Source organism: Petaurus breviceps, unplaced genomic scaffold, assembly GCF_028583685.1.
Source record: "Petaurus breviceps papuanus isolate PSGF00001 unplaced genomic scaffold, PetGlider_PUasm1.0 90752, whole genome shotgun sequence".
Taxonomy (NCBI): domain Eukaryota; kingdom Metazoa; phylum Chordata; class Mammalia; order Diprotodontia; family Petauridae; genus Petaurus; species Petaurus breviceps.
This window is the reverse complement of record NW_027187336.1, coordinates 10,958,042-10,977,752: the sequence shown is the minus strand read 5'-3', so window position 1 is coordinate 10,977,752 and position 19,711 is coordinate 10,958,042. Positions and strand designations below refer to the sequence as shown.

At 37.4% G+C, this 19,711-nt stretch overlaps 1 protein-coding gene across 1 annotated transcript in view; it reads left to right on the top strand.

The window, feature by feature from the left end:
* Positions 1-358: 358 nt before the first annotated feature.
* MAP3K19 (mitogen-activated protein kinase kinase kinase 19) overlaps positions 359-19,711 on the top strand; it is a 60,509-nt gene continuing 41,156 nt past the window's right edge. Inside the window, exons 1-4 of the mRNA XM_069067820.1 lie at positions 359-474; positions 4,500-4,615; positions 9,575-9,671; positions 18,711-18,795. Of these exons, the coding sequence (XP_068923921.1) occupies positions 396-474; positions 4,500-4,615; positions 9,575-9,671; positions 18,711-18,795 (377 nt within the window). The 5' untranslated portion in view covers positions 359-395. The remainder of the gene's footprint in view (positions 475-4,499; positions 4,616-9,574; positions 9,672-18,710; positions 18,796-19,711) is intronic.

Here is a 19,711-nt window from a genome sequence, read left to right as displayed (position 1 = left end):
ACTGATTTATATTTGTCCAGAAGAGACTATTGAGGACCTGAAGTAGGACTGGTAGAGAGGGGGCAGATATGAGAAGTATTACAGAGATATAATTGCCAGTCTTCAGTAATTGAGTGGAAGTGGTGCCATAGGAAGGAGGCAACAATGACTTGGGTGCTTTTAACAGAGAGAGGGGAGTCAGGAAAAGGAATAATCTTCAAAGGAAATATAATTCAAAACAATGAGCACCCTGAAAAGTATATTTTGAAATGCTTATTTTTAATAACTTGAGTTGTCCTTTAAAAAATGACACTGGCGTATCAGTAAAATTCTTTCTTTGATTAGAATTAATTTTTTGTTTTTTTTTATTCCTTTCTAGAGATCCCAGGCTCTGTGATGTTAATGGAAAATCAGCAATGCATTATGTGTCACAAATAAAAAGTTCAAAGAAGCAACAATTACTGGACATACTTATGAATTCTTTACCCAAACCAGGTAAGCATTCCTCCTTCGTGTTATCCTAAAACAAAAGAAATCTGTTTAAAAAAACCCAACTTTTATGAACTTTTGCCACATATCTAGTGAACATATTTAGATAAATCAAATAATATAAATGAATATTTATTCAATACCTGATATATGCAATATTTTGTGATGAGCCTATGATAGATACAGAAAAAGACAGGATGTGGTCCTTGTTCTCAAGGGGATTACAGTGCCACTGGAGAGACAACAAATAACATGAAGAACTGCATTTACAATTTTTGGAGCACAGATTGCCCCCTGTATGGAAATTGGTCCCTCCTGCCCCGAGTTCTCTATCATTTCTACATTTCTGAATCCCTTGCCTAATGAAGTTCAGACACTTAAAGTTTATTCTGCCCATACCCTGACCTCTAGCCCTGAAATCATCTTGTAAAAAATCTGGTAATTTGGCCAGTTTACCAAGGAGGAACATATTCTCCTTCTGATGTAGGCAATAGGAAACACAGCTGTAGAGAGGCCAAACTGGGACACAAGCGATGTTGTATAATATACTAGCAATACAAGACAACACCTGAAATGTCACAGGGCAGTACATAATTGCCAAGTAAATTATACAGTATTGGTTTGAGTTCAAATGAAGGAAGGATCACTGTGGGTTAAAGTCATCTGAGAGGGCTTCCTCAAAGAGAAAGAACATGAGTTAGGACTTTAAGGATAAGAAGGCCTAGCATGGGCAGAGAGAAAGGAGGAGAGTATTTACATGATGGGGAATAATGTGAAGAAAGGTAGGGTGGTGGGATGGTTCCAAAGCCATGAAGGAGGCAGCATGGGGCAACACAGCACTGTCCTGGGAGTTGGGAGTTGTGTTTCCAAGCTGTATTTTTCTTTTGTGCTTTGCTTATAGATGTTTTTTGAGTCATTTTCAAATTGCCATAATAACTCTTTATGATTCTATTCTTTTTTTTTTCTTTCTCTTTCTTCTAGCTTATTCCTTGACTTTGAGCTTTATGTTGAGTCTGAGTTCTGTGCCCTTTCTGGAGGAAAATCTGGGCTGAGCTCCTATCCTCTTGAATACTTTTCTGTTGATTTCACCACTTAGATTGGGAAACTTCAAATTTTCTAGGCTCCTAAAGTGATACAATCTAGGGCAAAATCCACTTGCTGCCTTCTTCTCAGTTCTGCAAGTTCTTAACCCAGGTTTGGGTCTGTCAGCTTCCTTGGTTGGAAGTTTCGGTAGACAGCTACCAGACTTAGCCACTTGGAGACTCTGCAGGTTCAGAACAACTGAATTGTAGCTTCCCTCTTAGTCTGGGATTTCTTCCCTGATTGTTCCACTGCAGGTTTCAACCTGGGCAGGAATATAGAAGTGAGTCCCTGCTCTGCTTCTGTGGTCAGAGTCACATAGCCACTCTGTTTCTTAACTTGTTCCTCACAGTTAGGGCCCATGATCCTTTTTCTCACCCTTTGGTGTAAGTCCTCTCCTCAGTATACCCTAAATATGTGACTTGGAGCTAGATAATAGGTGATAGAACTGCCAGATGGCATATGTCCTTGAATCCTACACTAGTTCAGGAATCCCATGGAATCTCTTCCTGCCCTGTGGCCAGTCTCAGCCCTCTTTCATGCTTGATGTTTCTGGCCAGATCCCATCTCCAGTGTTCACAGTCTTGCTCTGTCTATTTCCATAGGCTTCCCTGGGTTGGAAAACTGACTCATTGTGACTTTTTCTTGGATTTTTCAATCAGAATTTGTTCTGATACATTTTCTAGATCTCTGTAAAGGAAGAGTAATGAAAGACCTAGGCTGTACTTATTATTCCACCATCTTGACTTCACTCTATATTTTTGTCAAAGTCTTCTGCATATATAGATGTGAAATTTTTACATTTTAATTATCCTTTTAAAAATTATGCTAACAGTTTACCTAATGCTGAACCACCCTTGTAATACTGGCAGCAATAAACCCAAGTTGGTTCTAATGATTTAATTTGAACATATATTGCTTTAACCTCTGGTGATACTGGACTATAGTTCTCTTTAATTTATTACTCCATGATTTTATCATAATTATATTTGCCTCCTAGAAGGAATTTGGTAGAGTTCCTTCTTTCTCATGTTTTGAAAACTGTTTACGTAGCAAAGGGATTATTTGGTCTTTACACATATTTTAGAATTTAATTGTAAATCTTGGTTCAGGAGATTTTTTGCTGCCCCCCCCACCCCCACCCCCACCCCTAACCTACCTTATCATTATGAGAGTGGAGGATAGTGGGACAAATTGTGCAGGACTGGAAGCATCTGAGAGGATGAGTCTCTCTGTTTTTGCCCCAAGTTCTTAGACCTGACCCACATTTCTGAATTCCTATTATAATCTTCATCTTGCTGAAGTATTTTGGGCAGATCACTGATACCAAACTTTTTGAATTTCTTTTGGAGATATTCCCCTCTGTACACCATGGATGATGGGAATTGGGAGGCTGACAGGAATGTTTTTTTTGCAGCAAAAGTCTGTGCCTTGCCTGGGGCTTGTTGGAGTGAAGGCAAAGATCGTTTTATATTTATTACTCCCTTTGCTCCACAAAGCTTTGCTGTGAGATTTCTGTATAAATAGGATTTTATTTTTTTAAATAAGCCATAAGAACAGAGAGGAAAAAATTATCTTAAGGGTACTCAGAACAAAAGAAAGTAAGGCAAAGCAAGAGGAAGCGCTGTCCACATTAATAGTTTTAGGAAAAGGATAATACCCTGGGGAGTCTAGCTGTTTTTTTACATCTTCAATTCAATAAACATTTCTTAAGTACCTACTGAGTGCCAGGCACTATGCTAAGTACTGGGGATATAAATAAGAAAAAGAAAGACGGTACCTTTCCTCAAGGAGCTTGCAATCTAATGAGGGAAGACAACACACGTAGGGAGGGGCATCTTGAAACCAATTAGAGCTGCAGTTGGAAAGTGGAGGAAGCTGGAAAGCACAAATCCTGTCCTCTATAAAAGAAAGCTTCCGGAGGAGTTTAAAGTTCCATCCTCCTGGCCTTTAATCACAAGGGGGATTCCATTAGCTAAATTATCTGTGGCCTCTCACTGGGAGCAGAATGGTGCCCCTCTGAATTTCTGCACCATGGGGCAAAGTTCTATTTGCCTTTTCTTAGTTCTAGCTCTGTTATCCATCCTTCAAGATGTAATTTATATCCTATTTCTTTCAAACCTCCCATAATTTCCATAGCCCCCTCTGATCTTTCTATTTTTTTGAACTCCTATAGTACTTATGGTTAATAGCATATTATTTAGCACTTAATTGTGTTTTGTCTTGAATTATCATATAATTATTTGAAGTTTCTTTGCCTTGTCTCTTTAACTGAATTCTAAGGTCCTTGTGGGCAGAAGATCTCTGTTCTACTTTTTCTACTTGTTGTGTTTCTTTCCTCAAGGAGCCTGATATAGAACTAGAGTCATAGCTTGATGTGCAAGAAATATATTTTTTAGGTGACATAGCAAATAGAGAGCCAGGGAGACCTGATTTTGAACCCTTCCTCAGACTCTTGAGTGATGATGAACAAGTTATTTGACCTCTCTGTGAAAGTTTCCTCATCTGTCAAATGGGGATAAATCATAGCACCTACTTCAAAGAGTTTTTGTGAGAGTCAAATAAGACAATATTTTTTAAAGTACTTCACAAAACTTAAAGTACTATATAACTATTAGCTCTTATTCCTTAGAATCCCAAAACTCAGTTTTCCTGAGCTTATGTCAGCTATCAATTCTAGTCCTTTTTGTTCACAGTCCAACTTTTAGAACCATCTCCTATGCCCCTCTCCCTGCTCCCACCCTGCACCTGTTTCTTTGAATCCTGACAGGTGAATGCTACAGGTCCTTTAAGTTTCCAGACTTGGCCATCACACTTCAAGAAAGACTATGGGAAAATGGTGTTGACTTAGCTGTAAGAAGTACTTCCTGTGAGATTGCTAGAGACATTGAAAATTTTTTAAATTAAAAATAAATAAAATTTTAAAACGCTAATATGCTTTTCTTTGGCAGAAAGACATCCTGAATCCTTGCTTGACATTTATTATGATGCAGAGCCTTCTGAATCTGAAATGCTGATGACTGCCAAAAGCCAAAACATCATCTTGCAAAGCATTAGCAGCAGCAAGGTAAGGTGTTGCATTAAAAAACAAACATCCATTACTGAGCTAATTTAAAATGTGTATGGAAAAGCACATTAGAGATTGGACCCCAAAGCTTAATACATCAGGAAAAGTTCCTAACAATTCAGCAGTGGAGAAACTAATCTGAGGCACAATTAAAACACTGGGAAAAGAAGCAAAGCTTTTGGTGGTTCAGATCATTAATTATTGTTTTGTTTTTTAATAAGCCAAATCTCTATGCCTAAAAATCCATGTAGTTTATTTTCTGTGAGGATGTTGAGTTCAAATGAATGTTGAAGAATAGTAATGTAGTAACTCAGTGTGATATTATGAAATCAGTACAACTAACATTCTCAAATAGTCAGTCATAAAGTTCTATCTGGCCCATTACTGGAGTAACAGTTTCTCTCAGCTCCTTCACCATTGTTTCAAGGTGTTATCTAAAATTTCAGGCATAAATGGCTCTCTGGCACTACCCCACGGCCCCCCCTCCAACATACTACCTATAATTTCTCTCCTTACCACGTAGCAGCCTTGCCCAACTGGAACTGACAAGTTGGGGTTCCCAGGGAGGCAGCTACTACTACTCACAAATTGCTGTTTGTCCTTCATTCTGGAAAAGGACCAATGACATTAGGAGAGTGATGTCTTGACTTTCAAGAGAATTGGATTTAAGTATGGCAGGGCTATGCAAGGTACTCAGTCAGCCTCACTCTCTCCTACAGGCTGGTTGGAATCCAGTGGCAAGATATAGATCAGAGCAACTGGTGATGACCTCAGATGCAGTGGGAGACCTTGGCCTTTCTGAACTAAGTAAAGTCTTTCCCAGGTCTCAGTTTGTCTGAGTCAACATCCATTCAGTGATTAAAGTCTAGTTAAAAATTGAGGCAAAATTTTGCTTTCACAAAAGAATGAGTCTAGAAGGGGAAAACCCTCAGGATTTCTTCCATTTATGATTTCTTGAAATACAGATCTAGTAAACCAGGCTTGATAAAGCCCGTTGGGATTGAAATGGAGCTACTTGTCTATACTTTTTTTTTTTTTTGCTTTTGGGGGGGCAGTTGGGGTTAAGTGACTTGCCCAAGGTCACACGGCTAGTTTTTGTGTTAAGTGTCTGAGTCTGGATTTGAACTCAGGTTCTCCTGACTCCAGGGCTGGTGTTCTATTCACTGCGCCACCTAGCCACCCCTTGTCTATACCTGTAAGCCCAAAACACTCTAGCTCTCATTGGTCAATAATAGGTCCCAGCCCAGACCCCAGTAGCTCATTGTCTGGGTTTTGATGATTGGAGAGTATAAATAGAAACTGGAGAGGGCCTAAGATGCAGTGGAAGACTGACCTTTTTAAGTTAGGGTCTTTCCCAGTTTTCAGTTTGTCTGAGACAACACCCATTCAGTGATTAAAAGTGAAGTAAGAATTGAGGCAAAAGATAGTCTAGTTTGCCTTCACAAAAGAATGAGTCTGGGGGGGGGGGCGGCTAGGTGGCACAGTGAATAGAGCACTGGCCCTGGAGTCAGGAGGACCTGGGTTCAGATGCGGCCTCAGACACAACACAAAAACTAGCCGTAAACTAGCCTTGTGATCTTGGGCAAGTCACTTAACCCCAATTGCCCAGCCAAAAAAAAAAAAAAAGAATGAGTCTGGGAGGAATAGACCCTCAGAGTTTCTGGCCGGGGTTTGACCAGAACAGGAAAATTACAGCTCAATCTTTGACAATTAAAAAAATTATATTCACAAAGTTGATGCATTTAAAAGTTTTTAAGTAGTTCATGTCAGTCTGATTCCTATAAATTGGATTACTTCATCAGATTTTACTTCGTAAATACTAATAATTATAGTTGCAAAGTAGAACTTTTTTGTCTCACTTTTGGGCATAAGAATTTCATAGTAGACTCAGTAAAATATGTATAGTTTCATTTTTTCAGTATTGCTCTGAGAGTTAATGAAAGTCATAAGTTGATATCAAGTGATCAAATAAAAACACATTTACTTTTCCAAAAGGTTCATTTGATAAAAAGCTGACCTGGTAGGGTCACAACATTTGCATTTAAAAGAAAACCTTTGATCCCATGGCACTCCATTTATATGCTTAGTACTTCAAATTAAGGTCTAAATCATTAAAAATTTTAGGATAAAATTTTTGCCATTAAATTACCATAATCCAGTGAAAAATGTAGATTTACTAAGGTTAAATGAATTACTGATTGAGGCCATAGGTTAAGAGTTTGCCAGATAATGGTAGACTTTTCAAAGCACAGTGAAAGGACATAGTGTTTGGAGGGTATATGAAACTGGAGGAATTAAAATCAGGAGACTGGGGTTCTGATTCCAGTCTATTCACTAACATTTTGACCTTGGAAAGGTCTAACCTCTCACAAGGCTATTGTGAGGATCAAATTAAAGAAGGGATGGGAAAATGTTTTGAAAATAAACACAAAATATTATTACAGTTAAACCTTTATGAATTAAAAAAAAGGACTAGACATTTTTTATTTCACTATACATTAAACATTATTCCCCCATACTTTGTGACATAATTAAATTTCAATACTTAGAAAGGTCCAATGATTTCATCATAAAAATCAAAGAAGTTTGGAGTTTCTGATATGGAATGGACCTCAGGGGTTTTTAGTCTAACTCATACCTAACTCATAACAACATACTCTATAACCTTTGTTTAATGAACACTTCATGAGGAGAAACCCACAATTTCCAGGGATGGCTTATTTTTGTTTTGAATTACTGTGTTTGTTAGGAAGTTTTTCCTTTTAGTAGCCCACATTTGTCTTTTTTTTTTTTTTAGTATGGGTATTCTCCCTCCATTAATGCATATTTCAACTCTTAATTAATGGTCTTTATATGGATGGTCTTGCTTTGGCCAGAGGTATTTATCACCTGTTGATGAGTCTCTTGGAACTTAGATGGACTGTTCTTTACATGAAAGACAAACTTTTCCTCCATGGACTCATGTGCTTGAAGCCTTTCCTATTTTCCATAATTGAAGTTAAAACAAAGAAAAGAAACATTCATAAATCCTTTCCATAGGAATGAGTAGATGAAACATCAAAACCTTGAGAAAGATATGGGGTGGAGGCAGTTTACTATTTTTTACCTCTAGACTTAGGGCAGTGACTTTTATGAAGCTCCTCCCTTTAAACAGAGGGCTAGCACAGAATAGAAAAGCATCTTAACTCTGGAGACTTTGGTGGAATACCTTTAATTGCTACCTAGAACTATTGTTGTTCTAAGGACTGAGAGGAGAACATGGTAGTTAGTAATAATTTCACTAATAGCAAGTTTTCAAAGGAAAAAATACCATTAAGAAAAATATTCCTTCTTTAGAAGAGCCCATAGTACTTTCCACATACAGTGCTGCTCTCAGTCTTGTTTTTCATTTCATAGGAGAGGCAGTGTGGTATGGTAGGTAGAGAGCCATCCTCAGAGCCTGGAAGACCCAGAGTCAAGTCTGCTTCTGACACAAACTGTGTGCCCCTGAATGCTTAACTCCTGGTGTTCGAAGCATTTTTTTAAGATTCTAAGTTTCAGAGAAGGTGCTGATGTGCTTCAGAGGAAAGAGTTTGGTATATTGATGAAATCACAAGTTCAACCCCAGTTCTCATTTGTTAGACCCGTGGTGTCAAGCTCAAATAGAAACAAGGGCCACTAAACCATATGTAAGGATCCCTGCAAAGCTACATATTAACTTAGAAAATCACATATTAATATTACCTATGCTTTATTATTTTTTTTTATTTTGTTAAACATTTACCAATTACATTTTAATCTGGTTCCCATACTTGTGTAGCAGCAAGCACCCCAAGCGCGTCCTCAGGGTTTGCAGCTACCACAGGTTCTTGGATCTGCTTTGTTAAAGGAAAGCAACTCAAAGTGGGTTAACAAGCTTACTTTAATCAGTCAGACATATATCGTTTACCTTGTTCAGGAGAAAAGGTCAGCACCCTGAACCTCAAAGTATACAGGCATAATTATCAAGACAGAAACATCAAGTAGACAGATTTCCAAACTGTCCAACCATTACATCCATACCCAGCCAACATCTGGGTTTCCATATTCTGGGTTTTTCAAAGCCGGGGGACTCTCAACAACGGCTTCCCAGAATTCAGATCAAATCACAGAACACCTCTCAAAGTGAGTCCCCAAAACAAAGCTACACATCAGAGCTTATATAGCCTTCTCCTGGCTCAGAGAATGTAACAACCTTATTGACCCACTGGCCAATCAAAAAGTATCTACTGAAAAACAAGCCTCCCTCCCCAGGCTTCTGCTGCACTTTAGCCTAGGGGCAGGGAAGATCTTTAAAATTTACATTTGCATTACAACTTGAGAATGTTGTAGGCCTTGCATTTGATATATCTGAGTTAGAGGATAAACCTGAATTCCAGAGAAGTTCTGTGATGATTTGTTTTGGTCAGATACTAAATTATATTAACATCTGCAATTGGGAATCTTTCTACTGCTGACTACCAGTCATTAGGTCTGAAGCTACCAGCACAGCTAATTATAACTGAGCCCAGAAGGTGAGGGAAGAGAAGGGAAGCTGCTAACTAAAAAACTTAGAAGTGCTTTCTCAGGGAGATAATTTTTTTTTTTAAAAGACCCTTCTGTATTTCTCCCTGAAAGAGGTAAATGAATCTCATAGAGCTGCCCACTTAAATCTCACTCATGGCAGTTAAGCAGCACATATGCAGAAGAAATGAAATAGAAAATACTAATTTCTATGTACTTGGGCAATTTTAGCACCAATCTTAATTCTTATGTGATTGTATTACAGCTAGCAGTACTGTCTGCTCCAGGACAGTTTGACCTTTGACCCCCATTGTATCATTGAATCTATAGTATCTGCTCAAGTTTGAAAGCTTGGCCCAGAAAAAAATCTACAAATTCCCCTCATGTAGTAAAAGAAAAAAAAGTTTAAATAAAGCTTATTTTTTTACAAATTTTCAGGAGTCTGACCAAGATGAAGATTTTAGTTATTCTACATGGACCAGTGAAGATGAAAGCCTGTGTGAGGGGGTACAGGATTATGGGAATAAGACAAAAGGTACACTGATTATAGGGTCATAGATATACAGTGACAACCAGATGTTAGAGATTATCTAATCCTTTCCTTTTCCAGCTGAGGAAACTGGGACCCAGTTTGGCTAAGGTCAAACAGGTGCATCCAGCACTTTCTATTACTCATGTTATTTTCATTCCATCCTCACATCTATTCAGAGTCAATGTATCTCTTCCCCTCCCCTCCCCTCTAAATAAGATCTTTCCTTTTACCCTTCACTTTATTTCATTCCATGTCTATTCAGGCAGTAATTCTCTGTTCTGTTTCTCTTATTATTACAAATGCTCTCTCTCTTTTTTGAAAAATTATAATTCATCCATCTATTCTCTTGATATTTTTCTAGTAGAATGGAAAATTTTATCTTATTTATTCATCTTTTTGATTATTTATATAGTCCTGGGTCATTTTCAAATGTGTCCTGCTCACTTCAATCCTCAAAAAATTTAGTGCAATCCACAAACTATCACCTCTATCTTTTCCCATCAGTTCATCTATAAACATCTTGGATGAGCTATTATTCCAGGTGCTTCAAATTTTTCTCAGAACATCTTTCTTCTACTTTTGCCACTTTAGACAAACTGCCTCCACTCATGTCCGCAAAAGCATGTGTTTTTATGTATTTTCTTTTCTCCTTTTGTCATATTCATTCAGCATCTCCTTCACCACTTTCACTTGGTCTGTGCCCTGACCAAGTGTAAAAATTAATCTAGGCTCATTTAAAACCATTAGAATCATTGGTTTTGAAATGAGCTAAGTAGAATCAGGAAATCCCTCAATTAAGTAAAATCATAATAACTTTCAAAACCAGGTTCTCAAAGCTTGAATGTCTTACAAGGAGCTTCTAAGGGGTTAATTGCCCAATTTAGACATAATATTTATGTCATTAACAGCCCCCTTTTCAATGTGATGATTCTTCATTTGATTTTCAACAGGTAAATTGTCACACATAGGTCATAATGTATGAAATATCTTCATAAAGTATTTTCTGTTGGACTTTTAAGTTCCGAAGATTTTAAATGTTTATCTTTTAAATCTTATCTAGGGCTTTAAAATTTACAAAGCACTTTACATATGTAAGTTCATTTAATCCTCCCAACAACTCTGAGAGTAGGCACTATCTATAGATGCTATTTTTCCCCATTGTATAGTTGAAGAAACTGGAGCTCAGGAGAAGCTAAGTGATTTTGGTAGGGTCACATAGCTAATAAATGCCAGAGGCTGGATTTGAACCTAGGAATCTCTTGATTTCAAGTTCAGTCCTCTTTCTAGGATACCATGGTGCCCCTTGAGTAACTTAGATTTTGGCCTAGGTAGGAAGATCAGGGTTTGAGTTCCCAGTTCTACAACTTATTAATTGTGTACTCACACAATTACTTATCCTTGCTGATGCCCAGTTTACTCGCCTGTAAAATAGGGATGAGTCTCAATGGTTACCCTTGCCTCTCAGTTCCTCAATCTACTCAGCTCTCATGACCTCCTCCTACTCCTTGGTATCTCAGTGATATATAAGGATGATTATATCTCTGAATCCTCCACTGTGCACAAGCATTCTACTTTCATGATTAAGAATTCTGAAATTCCTTTATCTGACCAATACATTCTATTGTTTTGTTTATCTTTTTGCTTTATTTACTCCTTCTAAACCTATTCCTTATCCTCAGTTTGACCTTCAATACCTCTAGCCTTCAGCAATTTCTCAGGCTATTACTTCTGCTCTGGTTTCCCTGTCCTTATCCACTCTCAACCCTTTTGTTGACCTATACTATGCTCTAATCTTGAATCCCTTGTCCTCTCTCCACTCACTTTTTGCCAAACTATGCATTATTCCCAATTTCCTTATTGGTTCCTGCTAACATAATACTGAATGGAAGTAGAAAAAGTTATGCAGCCACATGTTAACTAAGACCATGGCAGATTTCTTTTTTCTAGTCTTAACTAAACCTTCATTGGAGCAAGGCAGTTCATCCTAATTGATTCTCTTTCCCAGTTGCAAATCCCTTTTCCAAATATTTTCTCTCTTAAAATCTCCCACGCCAATTCCTCCTCCACTCACACAACTGAAGGCCTTTTCTCATACTTTGCTGAGAAAATAAAGGCCATTCACCTTGAACTCCTTCTTCTATCTTTCTCTTCATTTTGCAACTCCTTGGCATTATCACCCATTTTCTACTCCTTTAGTCCAGTTTCTGTTGAAATATAGCCCCTTTCGAATTAATGAAAAGAAATGCTAGGGAAGGTAGACTAGCTATACCAGATTTCAATCTGTATTATAAAGCAGCAGTCATCAAAACTACTTGGTACTGGCTGAGGAATAGAGGAGTGGATCAATGGAATGGATTAGGCACACGAGATTCAGAAATCAATGACTATAGTAATCTATTGTTTGATAAACCTCCAGATCCTGGTTTTTGGGATAAGAACTCACTATTTGACAAAAACTGCTGGGAAAACTGGAATATAGTATGGCAGAAACTGGGCATAGACCATTATCTAACACCATATACCAAAATCAAGTCTAAATGGGTGCATGATCTAGGTATAAAGGTTGATACTGTAAGCAGTATCCTAAAACAAGGAATAGTTTACCTATCAGACTTGTGGAGAGGGAAAGGTTTTATGACTAAACAAGAATTAGAGAACATTATAAAATGTAAAATGGATAATTTTGACTACATGAAATTGAAAAGTTTCTGTACAAACAAAACCAATGTAACCAAGATTAAGAGGGAGGTGGGAAATTGGGAAAGAATCTTTACAACCTATGTCTCTGACAAAGGACTCATTTCTAAAATATACAGAGAATTGAGTCAAATTTATAAGAATACAAGTCATTCCCCAATTGATAAATGGTCAAAGGATATGAACAGGCAGTTTTCAGAGAAAGAAATTAAAGCTATCTATAACCACATGAAGAAATGCTCTAATTCACTATTGATTAGAGAAATGCAAATCAAAACAACTCTGAGGTACCACGTCTCACCAGTCAGATTGGCTAAGATGACAAAACAGGAAAATGACAAATGCTGGAGAGGATGTGGGCAAATTGGAACACTAATGCATTGCTGGTGGAGTTGTGAACTGATCCAGCCTTTCTGGAGAGCAATCTGGAATTATGCCCAAAAGGCTATAAACACTTTCATACCCTTTGATCCAGCAATACCACTCCTAGGGTTATATCCCAAAGAGATCATAGAAATGAGAGAAAGACCCATATGTACAAAAATGTTTATAGCAGCTCTTTTTGTGGTAGCAAAGAATTGGAAATTAAGGGGGTGCCCATCAATTGGGGAATGGCTGAACAAGTTGTGGTATATGCATGTTATGGAATACTATTGTGCCATAAGAAACGAGGAGCAGACAGTCTTTATATTTACCTGGAGAAGCTTAAAAGAACTGATGCTGAGTGAGAAGAGTAGAACCAGGAGAAATTTGTATACAATTACAGACACAATGTATGTGTGATGACCAACTTTGATAGACTGGGCTCTTCTCAGCAATGCAGTGATATAAGTCAATCCCAAAAGACTCATGATGGAGAGAAATATGTGCATCCAGAGAAAGAACTAGAAAGAACTAAGTTTATATCCAGGTGGAAGCAAAATACCTGATCTTTTTTCCTTCTCTCATTTGGTTTTATGTCCTCTTTACCATTTTTAATTCCAGCTGGTACAATCCATCCTTATAACCTGACTAATGTATAATGTGAAAGTATTTACAGATCCTATACTTGACTAAAAGCTGCCATGGTGGGGGGGAGAGGAGGGAGGGGAACAAAATGTGAAACTCAAGGAATTGTGGAATTGAATCCTGTAAACTAAAAGGAAACAAATAAATTAATAAAAAAAAAGTAAGGAAAAAAAAGAAATATAGCCCCTTTCCTTGCCAATACCAGCTCTTCTAACTATACCCTTTATCACATCCTCTACCATCTTCTTCAGACAATTGCCCTCATGCTCACCCTCTATCTCTATCTAAAATTCAATCTCTACCTATGTCTTGGTGCTTTCTCTGCTGCCTATAAATAGGATCAAGTCTCTCCCATCCTTAAAAAACCCTGATTAAACCTTAGCATCCCACAAACTATCATACTATTTCTCCTCTCATTGTAAGCCAAATTCCTTGAAAATGCTGTCTCCTCTCATTGTTTTTACTTCCTCTCACCTCACCTTCTAAGCCCTCTGTAATCGCATGTTCTACCCTATTACTCAACAGAACTACACTTTCCAAAGTCATCAATGATCTTTTACTGCCCAAATTCAATGACCTTTTCTCAATCTTCATTCTTCTTGACCTCTCTGCCACATTTGACACATCTCCTTCTGGAAATGCCCTCCTTTCTGGGGCTTTGTGACCACTCTTCTCTCTTGGTTCTTCTTCTGCTGGTCTGATAGATCTTCCTCTATCTCCTTTGTTGGATCATCACCCAGATTGTGCCCTCTTACTGTGAGTGAACTGCAAAGCTCTGTCCTTGGCCTCTTTTTCTTCTCTCTCCACATTCTCACTCTTGGTGATCTATTCAGCTCATGTGGGTTTAATTATTTTCTCTATCCTGATGGTTCCCAGATCTACATTTCCATTTTAGTTTCAATGCTTTATCACCAACAGGCCACTGGACATTTGAAACCGTGTATGCTGGAGGCATTTCAAATTCAACATGACCAAAACTTAATTCATTATCTTCCCCACAAACAAGCTTCTCTCTCTGAGAAGGGTATCACCAAAATTCTGATCATCAGAGTTCGTAACCTCTGCGTCTTCCTTGATTCCTCACCCTCACTCATGCTATGAATCCATTTAATTGCCAATTCTTGTTTCTATGTCCACATTTCTTGTGTTTATCTCTTCCCTCCACTCACTTGGCCACTACTTTTATCACCTCTTATTTGGACTATTACTAACGGCTCAACTTACCAAGGCAGTCATGTGCGTAAAAAGAATGGGACAAATATGACAGATGTTATGAAGGTAGAACTGACAAGATTTTATTGAATTTGAAGTGGGAGGCAAGGATATAGCTCTGCAATTTCAAACTTGGGTAATTGGAAGGATAGTGGTACTCTTGGAAAAATTAGAGAAGTTCAGAAGAGGGACAGGTTTGGGGAGAAAGAAAATGAGTTCTATTTTGGACATGTCTAATTTGAAATGTCCATAGGACTTCTAGTTAAAAAATATTCAGGGGCATCTAGGTAGCACAGTGAATAGAGCACTGGCCCTGGAGTCAGGAAGACCTGAGTTAAAATCCAGCCTCAGACACTTAACACTTACTAGCCATGTGACCTTGGGCAAGTCACAACCCCAATTACCCTGCCCTTCCCCCTTCAAAAAGCAAAAAAACTCCAAACCCCCCCCCCCCCAAAACCAATAAAAATTACTCAGTAGGCAGTTGGGTATGTGGGACAGGGATTCAGGAGAGTGTCTAGAACTGGATATATAGATTCAGGAACCATCAGAGATAATAATGGAACCCATAGGAGCTGATGAGGTCACCATGAGAATGTGGGCCCAGGACAGAGTCTTGGAATACATCCAGTTAAGGGGCATGATCTGGATGCTGATCTAGCAAAAGTGACTGAAGAGTGTTCAGACAGGTAAAAGAAAAACAAAGAGAGAGAAGTGACACAAAACCCCAGAAAGGCGAGTATATCCAGAGGGTGGCCAACAGTGTCAAATACTCAGAGAGGTCAAGAAGAACAAAAATTGGGAAAAGCCCTTCAAATTTGGTAGACTCCTGTGAATCTTGTCCCCTACTTGATTTACTGACCTCTGGTGTTTTCTCTCACTCTCCCTTATCTCACACCCTGACAAGACCTCTGCATCCAGATTCCTTGTCCTATTTCCTGTTTATCCTTAATACTTGCTTTATTACCTTTTTTGGCTCCTCTCTCCTCTCTCCTGCTTTAGTTCTCCTTCTAGTACTTTTCTGGGTAGCATTTGTTTCCCAGAAAACTCTTCCATGCACATGAGGAGCAAATGCCCTATAAGCTATCCCATGGGGGTACAGCCTCCACTCACTCATGGTGCTCCACACCACTTGCTATAGTAGCTATTTGGCAGGGCATTGAAGGGCTAGAGGAGGGAGGTTGGAGAGGAGTCATATAAACTGAACTAATAATACCTTGTGTGTAATGCTTTATTGATCTTTAAATGTCACTAACAGATTGCTGTTTTCATACCTAAAACTGGTAAGATTTGCAAACAGAAGCTAGTGAGCTACAAATGGCTCTTTAAATAAATATCTGTCTATAACTCTATAGGTTAAAATGAATAGATGAATTCTTACTTGTGTGTTGACTCATCTCATTAATATACATACACTGTATAGTCTATGAATTACTAGTCTTGGAACTTAGTATCATGAGAATGGACATTTATTTTATCTTATTTTTATTCTGAATTTCATAAAACATCAAAAAGAGAGAAAATATTACCATATGCAAACAGAATAGAAAAACGGGATTATATGAGACAATATAAATCTCTATTACATATAGCTTGCTTTTTTAAAAAGTATATAATTTTAATGTTACTTGCAGGTTATTGTTCTTAATAAGTGCTTCCTTCAGAACTTCGTTACATTTTCTTCTGTGCATTAAAAATGCTTTGGTGACTCTTTTTTCTTTATTTTCTTTTTTATTTTTTCTCTTTGGGAACACCCCACCAAACAAGAAAAGAAAAACATTATTCTTGCAACAAATAAGCATAGTTAAGTAAAACAAATAAATACATTTGCCATGTCCAAAAATGTATTTCTCAGAGAATGGACATTTCAAATTGGCTGTCTAATAGACATCTCAAACTCAATAAACTAAAACAGAACTCCTTAATTTTTTCTCAAAATCCACCCTACTTCCAAACTTCCCAATTTCTGTCAAAAGTAGCACCACCTTTCCAATTTCCCATGTTTGTAACCTCTGTGTTATTTTTGACTCCTCACTCTCCTTCTTCCCACATATCCATTCAATTGCCAATTCATGCCTTTTCTATTTCCACAATACCTTTCAGCACCTTCTGCTTATTTTCATTCACACAGCTACCACCTTAGTTCAGGTTTTCATCACCTTTCACCTAGCTTATAGCAAAAGTCTTCTAATTGGTTTCCCATCCTTGAGTCTTTCCTCATTCCAGCCCATCCTCCACACTGCTGCCAAAGTGAATTTCCTTAAGTGTTTATCATTCCTCTACTCAATAAACTCCATTGTCTCTGGGTAAAATAAAAATTCTTCTCTTCAGCTTTTAAAGCCCTTCACAATGTGACCTCAGAATATCTTTCTAGTCCTGTTATATCTTACTCTCTTTCTTCATGCTAGTCTTCCCAAACTAACCTTCTTTCTCTTCTTCACACAAGAGGATCAATCTCCTATCTCTGCGTTTTAGCATAGGCCATCCTCTGTGCCTGGAATACATTCCTCATCTTTGCCTCCTAGAATTCCTCTCTTCCTTCAGGGTACAGCTCAAGTACCACCTTCCATGGGAGGCACTTCTTGATCTCCACACCAGCTAGTGTATTTTCTATATAACTACTTTCTATTTAAATAGCTTTGTCTTATTTTTATATTTATTCTGTTACTTTTATTATTTTATATTTTATCATATTATTTTATATTTATTCTATATATACTTACATATAAACTTGCTATTTCCCTCCATAGAATGTAAATTCTTTGAGAGAAGGTTTAAGATCACTCTCAGTTTAGTGAGTGCCCACAGTGATAAAATTATAGATTCTTGACATATTGAAGAATCAATTTTTAGTGATAAACCCTTGGAAAGTCAAAAACTTGAACTATTTTTATAGTAATGCCATTACTAGATAAGTCTTCCTTTTGTGTTGCAAAATATTAGAAATATAAATAAACTTGAAATACTTTATTTGAATAGCAATGAGAAAAGTAGAAACTAGGTGAGGCTTTTCTCATGGCATCAACTTTTGATTTAAACTTACAACTTTTGATTTTTAAAAAATAGCACCTACCTTTACTATTTGACTCTAAAGGAAAAAGTTCTTTTTGCAAATGAATTGTTGATTTTTTAAAGTACTCTATTCTCCTAAGTGTTCAGACAGAATAAGTATGATGGTGCACATAGTAGGTCCTGTTCCTGAGGAGGCTAAGGATGGTGAATCACTAGAGCTTGGAAGCTTGAGTTACAGTGGGGCTAAACCCTATTGGGCATCTGCACTAAGTGCTATACCAATATGGCCAATCAGCTGATTAATAAATATTTATTATGGTGAACTCCTCAGAGTGGAGTGCCACAAGGCTGCTTAGAGAGGAATGAACAGGCTCACATCGGAAAAAAACAGAACAGGTTTATGCTTCTGGGCCAATTAATATTGGGATCTAGGCCATGAGTATCCATAGGGAGATGTGGTCACCAAAAATATGTTTCCTTGAGGGTAAAGACTATTTTCTTTTTGTTTTTGTATCTCTGGTGCCTGACACAATGCTTTGCCCACAGGATCATAGATTTACAACATGAAAGGACAATAGAGGTTCTGAAGTTTAAATTGTTGAAGTTTTTAAAAAACACCTAATGCTTTTAAGTGAGAATGATAGGTAACTCAATAATTGAAACAATAAATCAGTGCAATTTATTCATGTCATTGTTCCAGTAAGCAGAAATAGCCAGAGAACATATATGGGGTAGATAAATGACTGAGATTTATAAACAAATTTGAAGACTGGAACACAAATCAAAGTTTAACCACAATTCTCAGATACTGAGGAACTTCTCCATATACAGTAGTTTCTGTTTTGTTTTGTTTTGTTTTTTAACTGAAACTAACACTTGTATGACTTAGGAATTCACTTTATTTTTTACTCCTGCACAAATTCTGAGGGTGGTCCTTCAAGACTCTAGAATATATAACTTAGCCAGAATTTTTCTTTAAATAAACAGCATGTTATTTTAGAGTACTTGTCTAATGACAATACTGTTATGCTATATGAAGAAAGATGAATTTGAACAATTAAGAATATAATATGTTCCTGTCTTTTCCCTCATTGCCATTATGTGTTTCTGTAGATGATGAAATTATTATTACTTTTCAAAGAGAAGACAACAGTCCCCAAGAAATGAGCCAAGTTGACAATGATTTTGAAGCACACAAGTAAGGAATACTTTTTTGAAGTGTTAAATGGAATTTGCTAATCACCTTGTTATAATCATAGTTTCATTTCATGTCAAGTTGCATTTTTAGCTGTGTAATATACAATATTAGATTCAGTGTTTCCATGGCAGCAGTTCCAGATCTTCTCTCACCTTCAAGCCATTAGGCTACCCACCCTTCTCAGCAGATGACCTCTTTTCCTTTACTGTCCATTTGAAGTCCCCTTATCTTCCCTCCTCCATACTTTTTGGAGTTATCACAAAGAGCTTGTTTCCTACCATCCTCTATTCCTTTCCTTTTATTTCAAGGGATGATATAAGCCTACTCCTTTTAAAACATCTTTTGTTGTTATTTAGTTGTTTTTTACTTTGTGTCTGGCTCTTCATGACCCCTTTTGGGGTTTTCTTGGCAAAGATAAAGGAGTGGTTCACCATTTCCTTCTCCAGCTCATTTTACAGATGAGGAAATTGAGACCCACGGAGTTATGTGACTTACTCAGGGTCACACAACTAGTAAGTGTTCAAAGCCAGATTTAAACTTAGGTCCTCCTAACCCCAGGCCCAGTGCACTATCCACTAAGTCACCCAGCTACCCCATTTTATTTTTATTTATTTATTTTTTCATTCCTAGGATATTTGTTTAAAGGATTTTTTTTTGAAATTTTTTTTACTTTTCAACATTCACTTTTATATGATTTTAAGTTCCAATTTTTTTCCCTCCCTCTCCTCCCAAAGACAGCAAGCAATATGATATAGGCTATATACATACAATTATGTTAAATATATTTCCACATTAGTCATGTTGTGAAAGAAGAATCAGAACAAAAGGGAAAAACCATGAGAAAGAAGAGAGAGAGAAAAAGAGAGACTGAGAGAGAGAGAGAGAGAGAGAGAGAGAGAGAGAGAGAGAGAGAGAG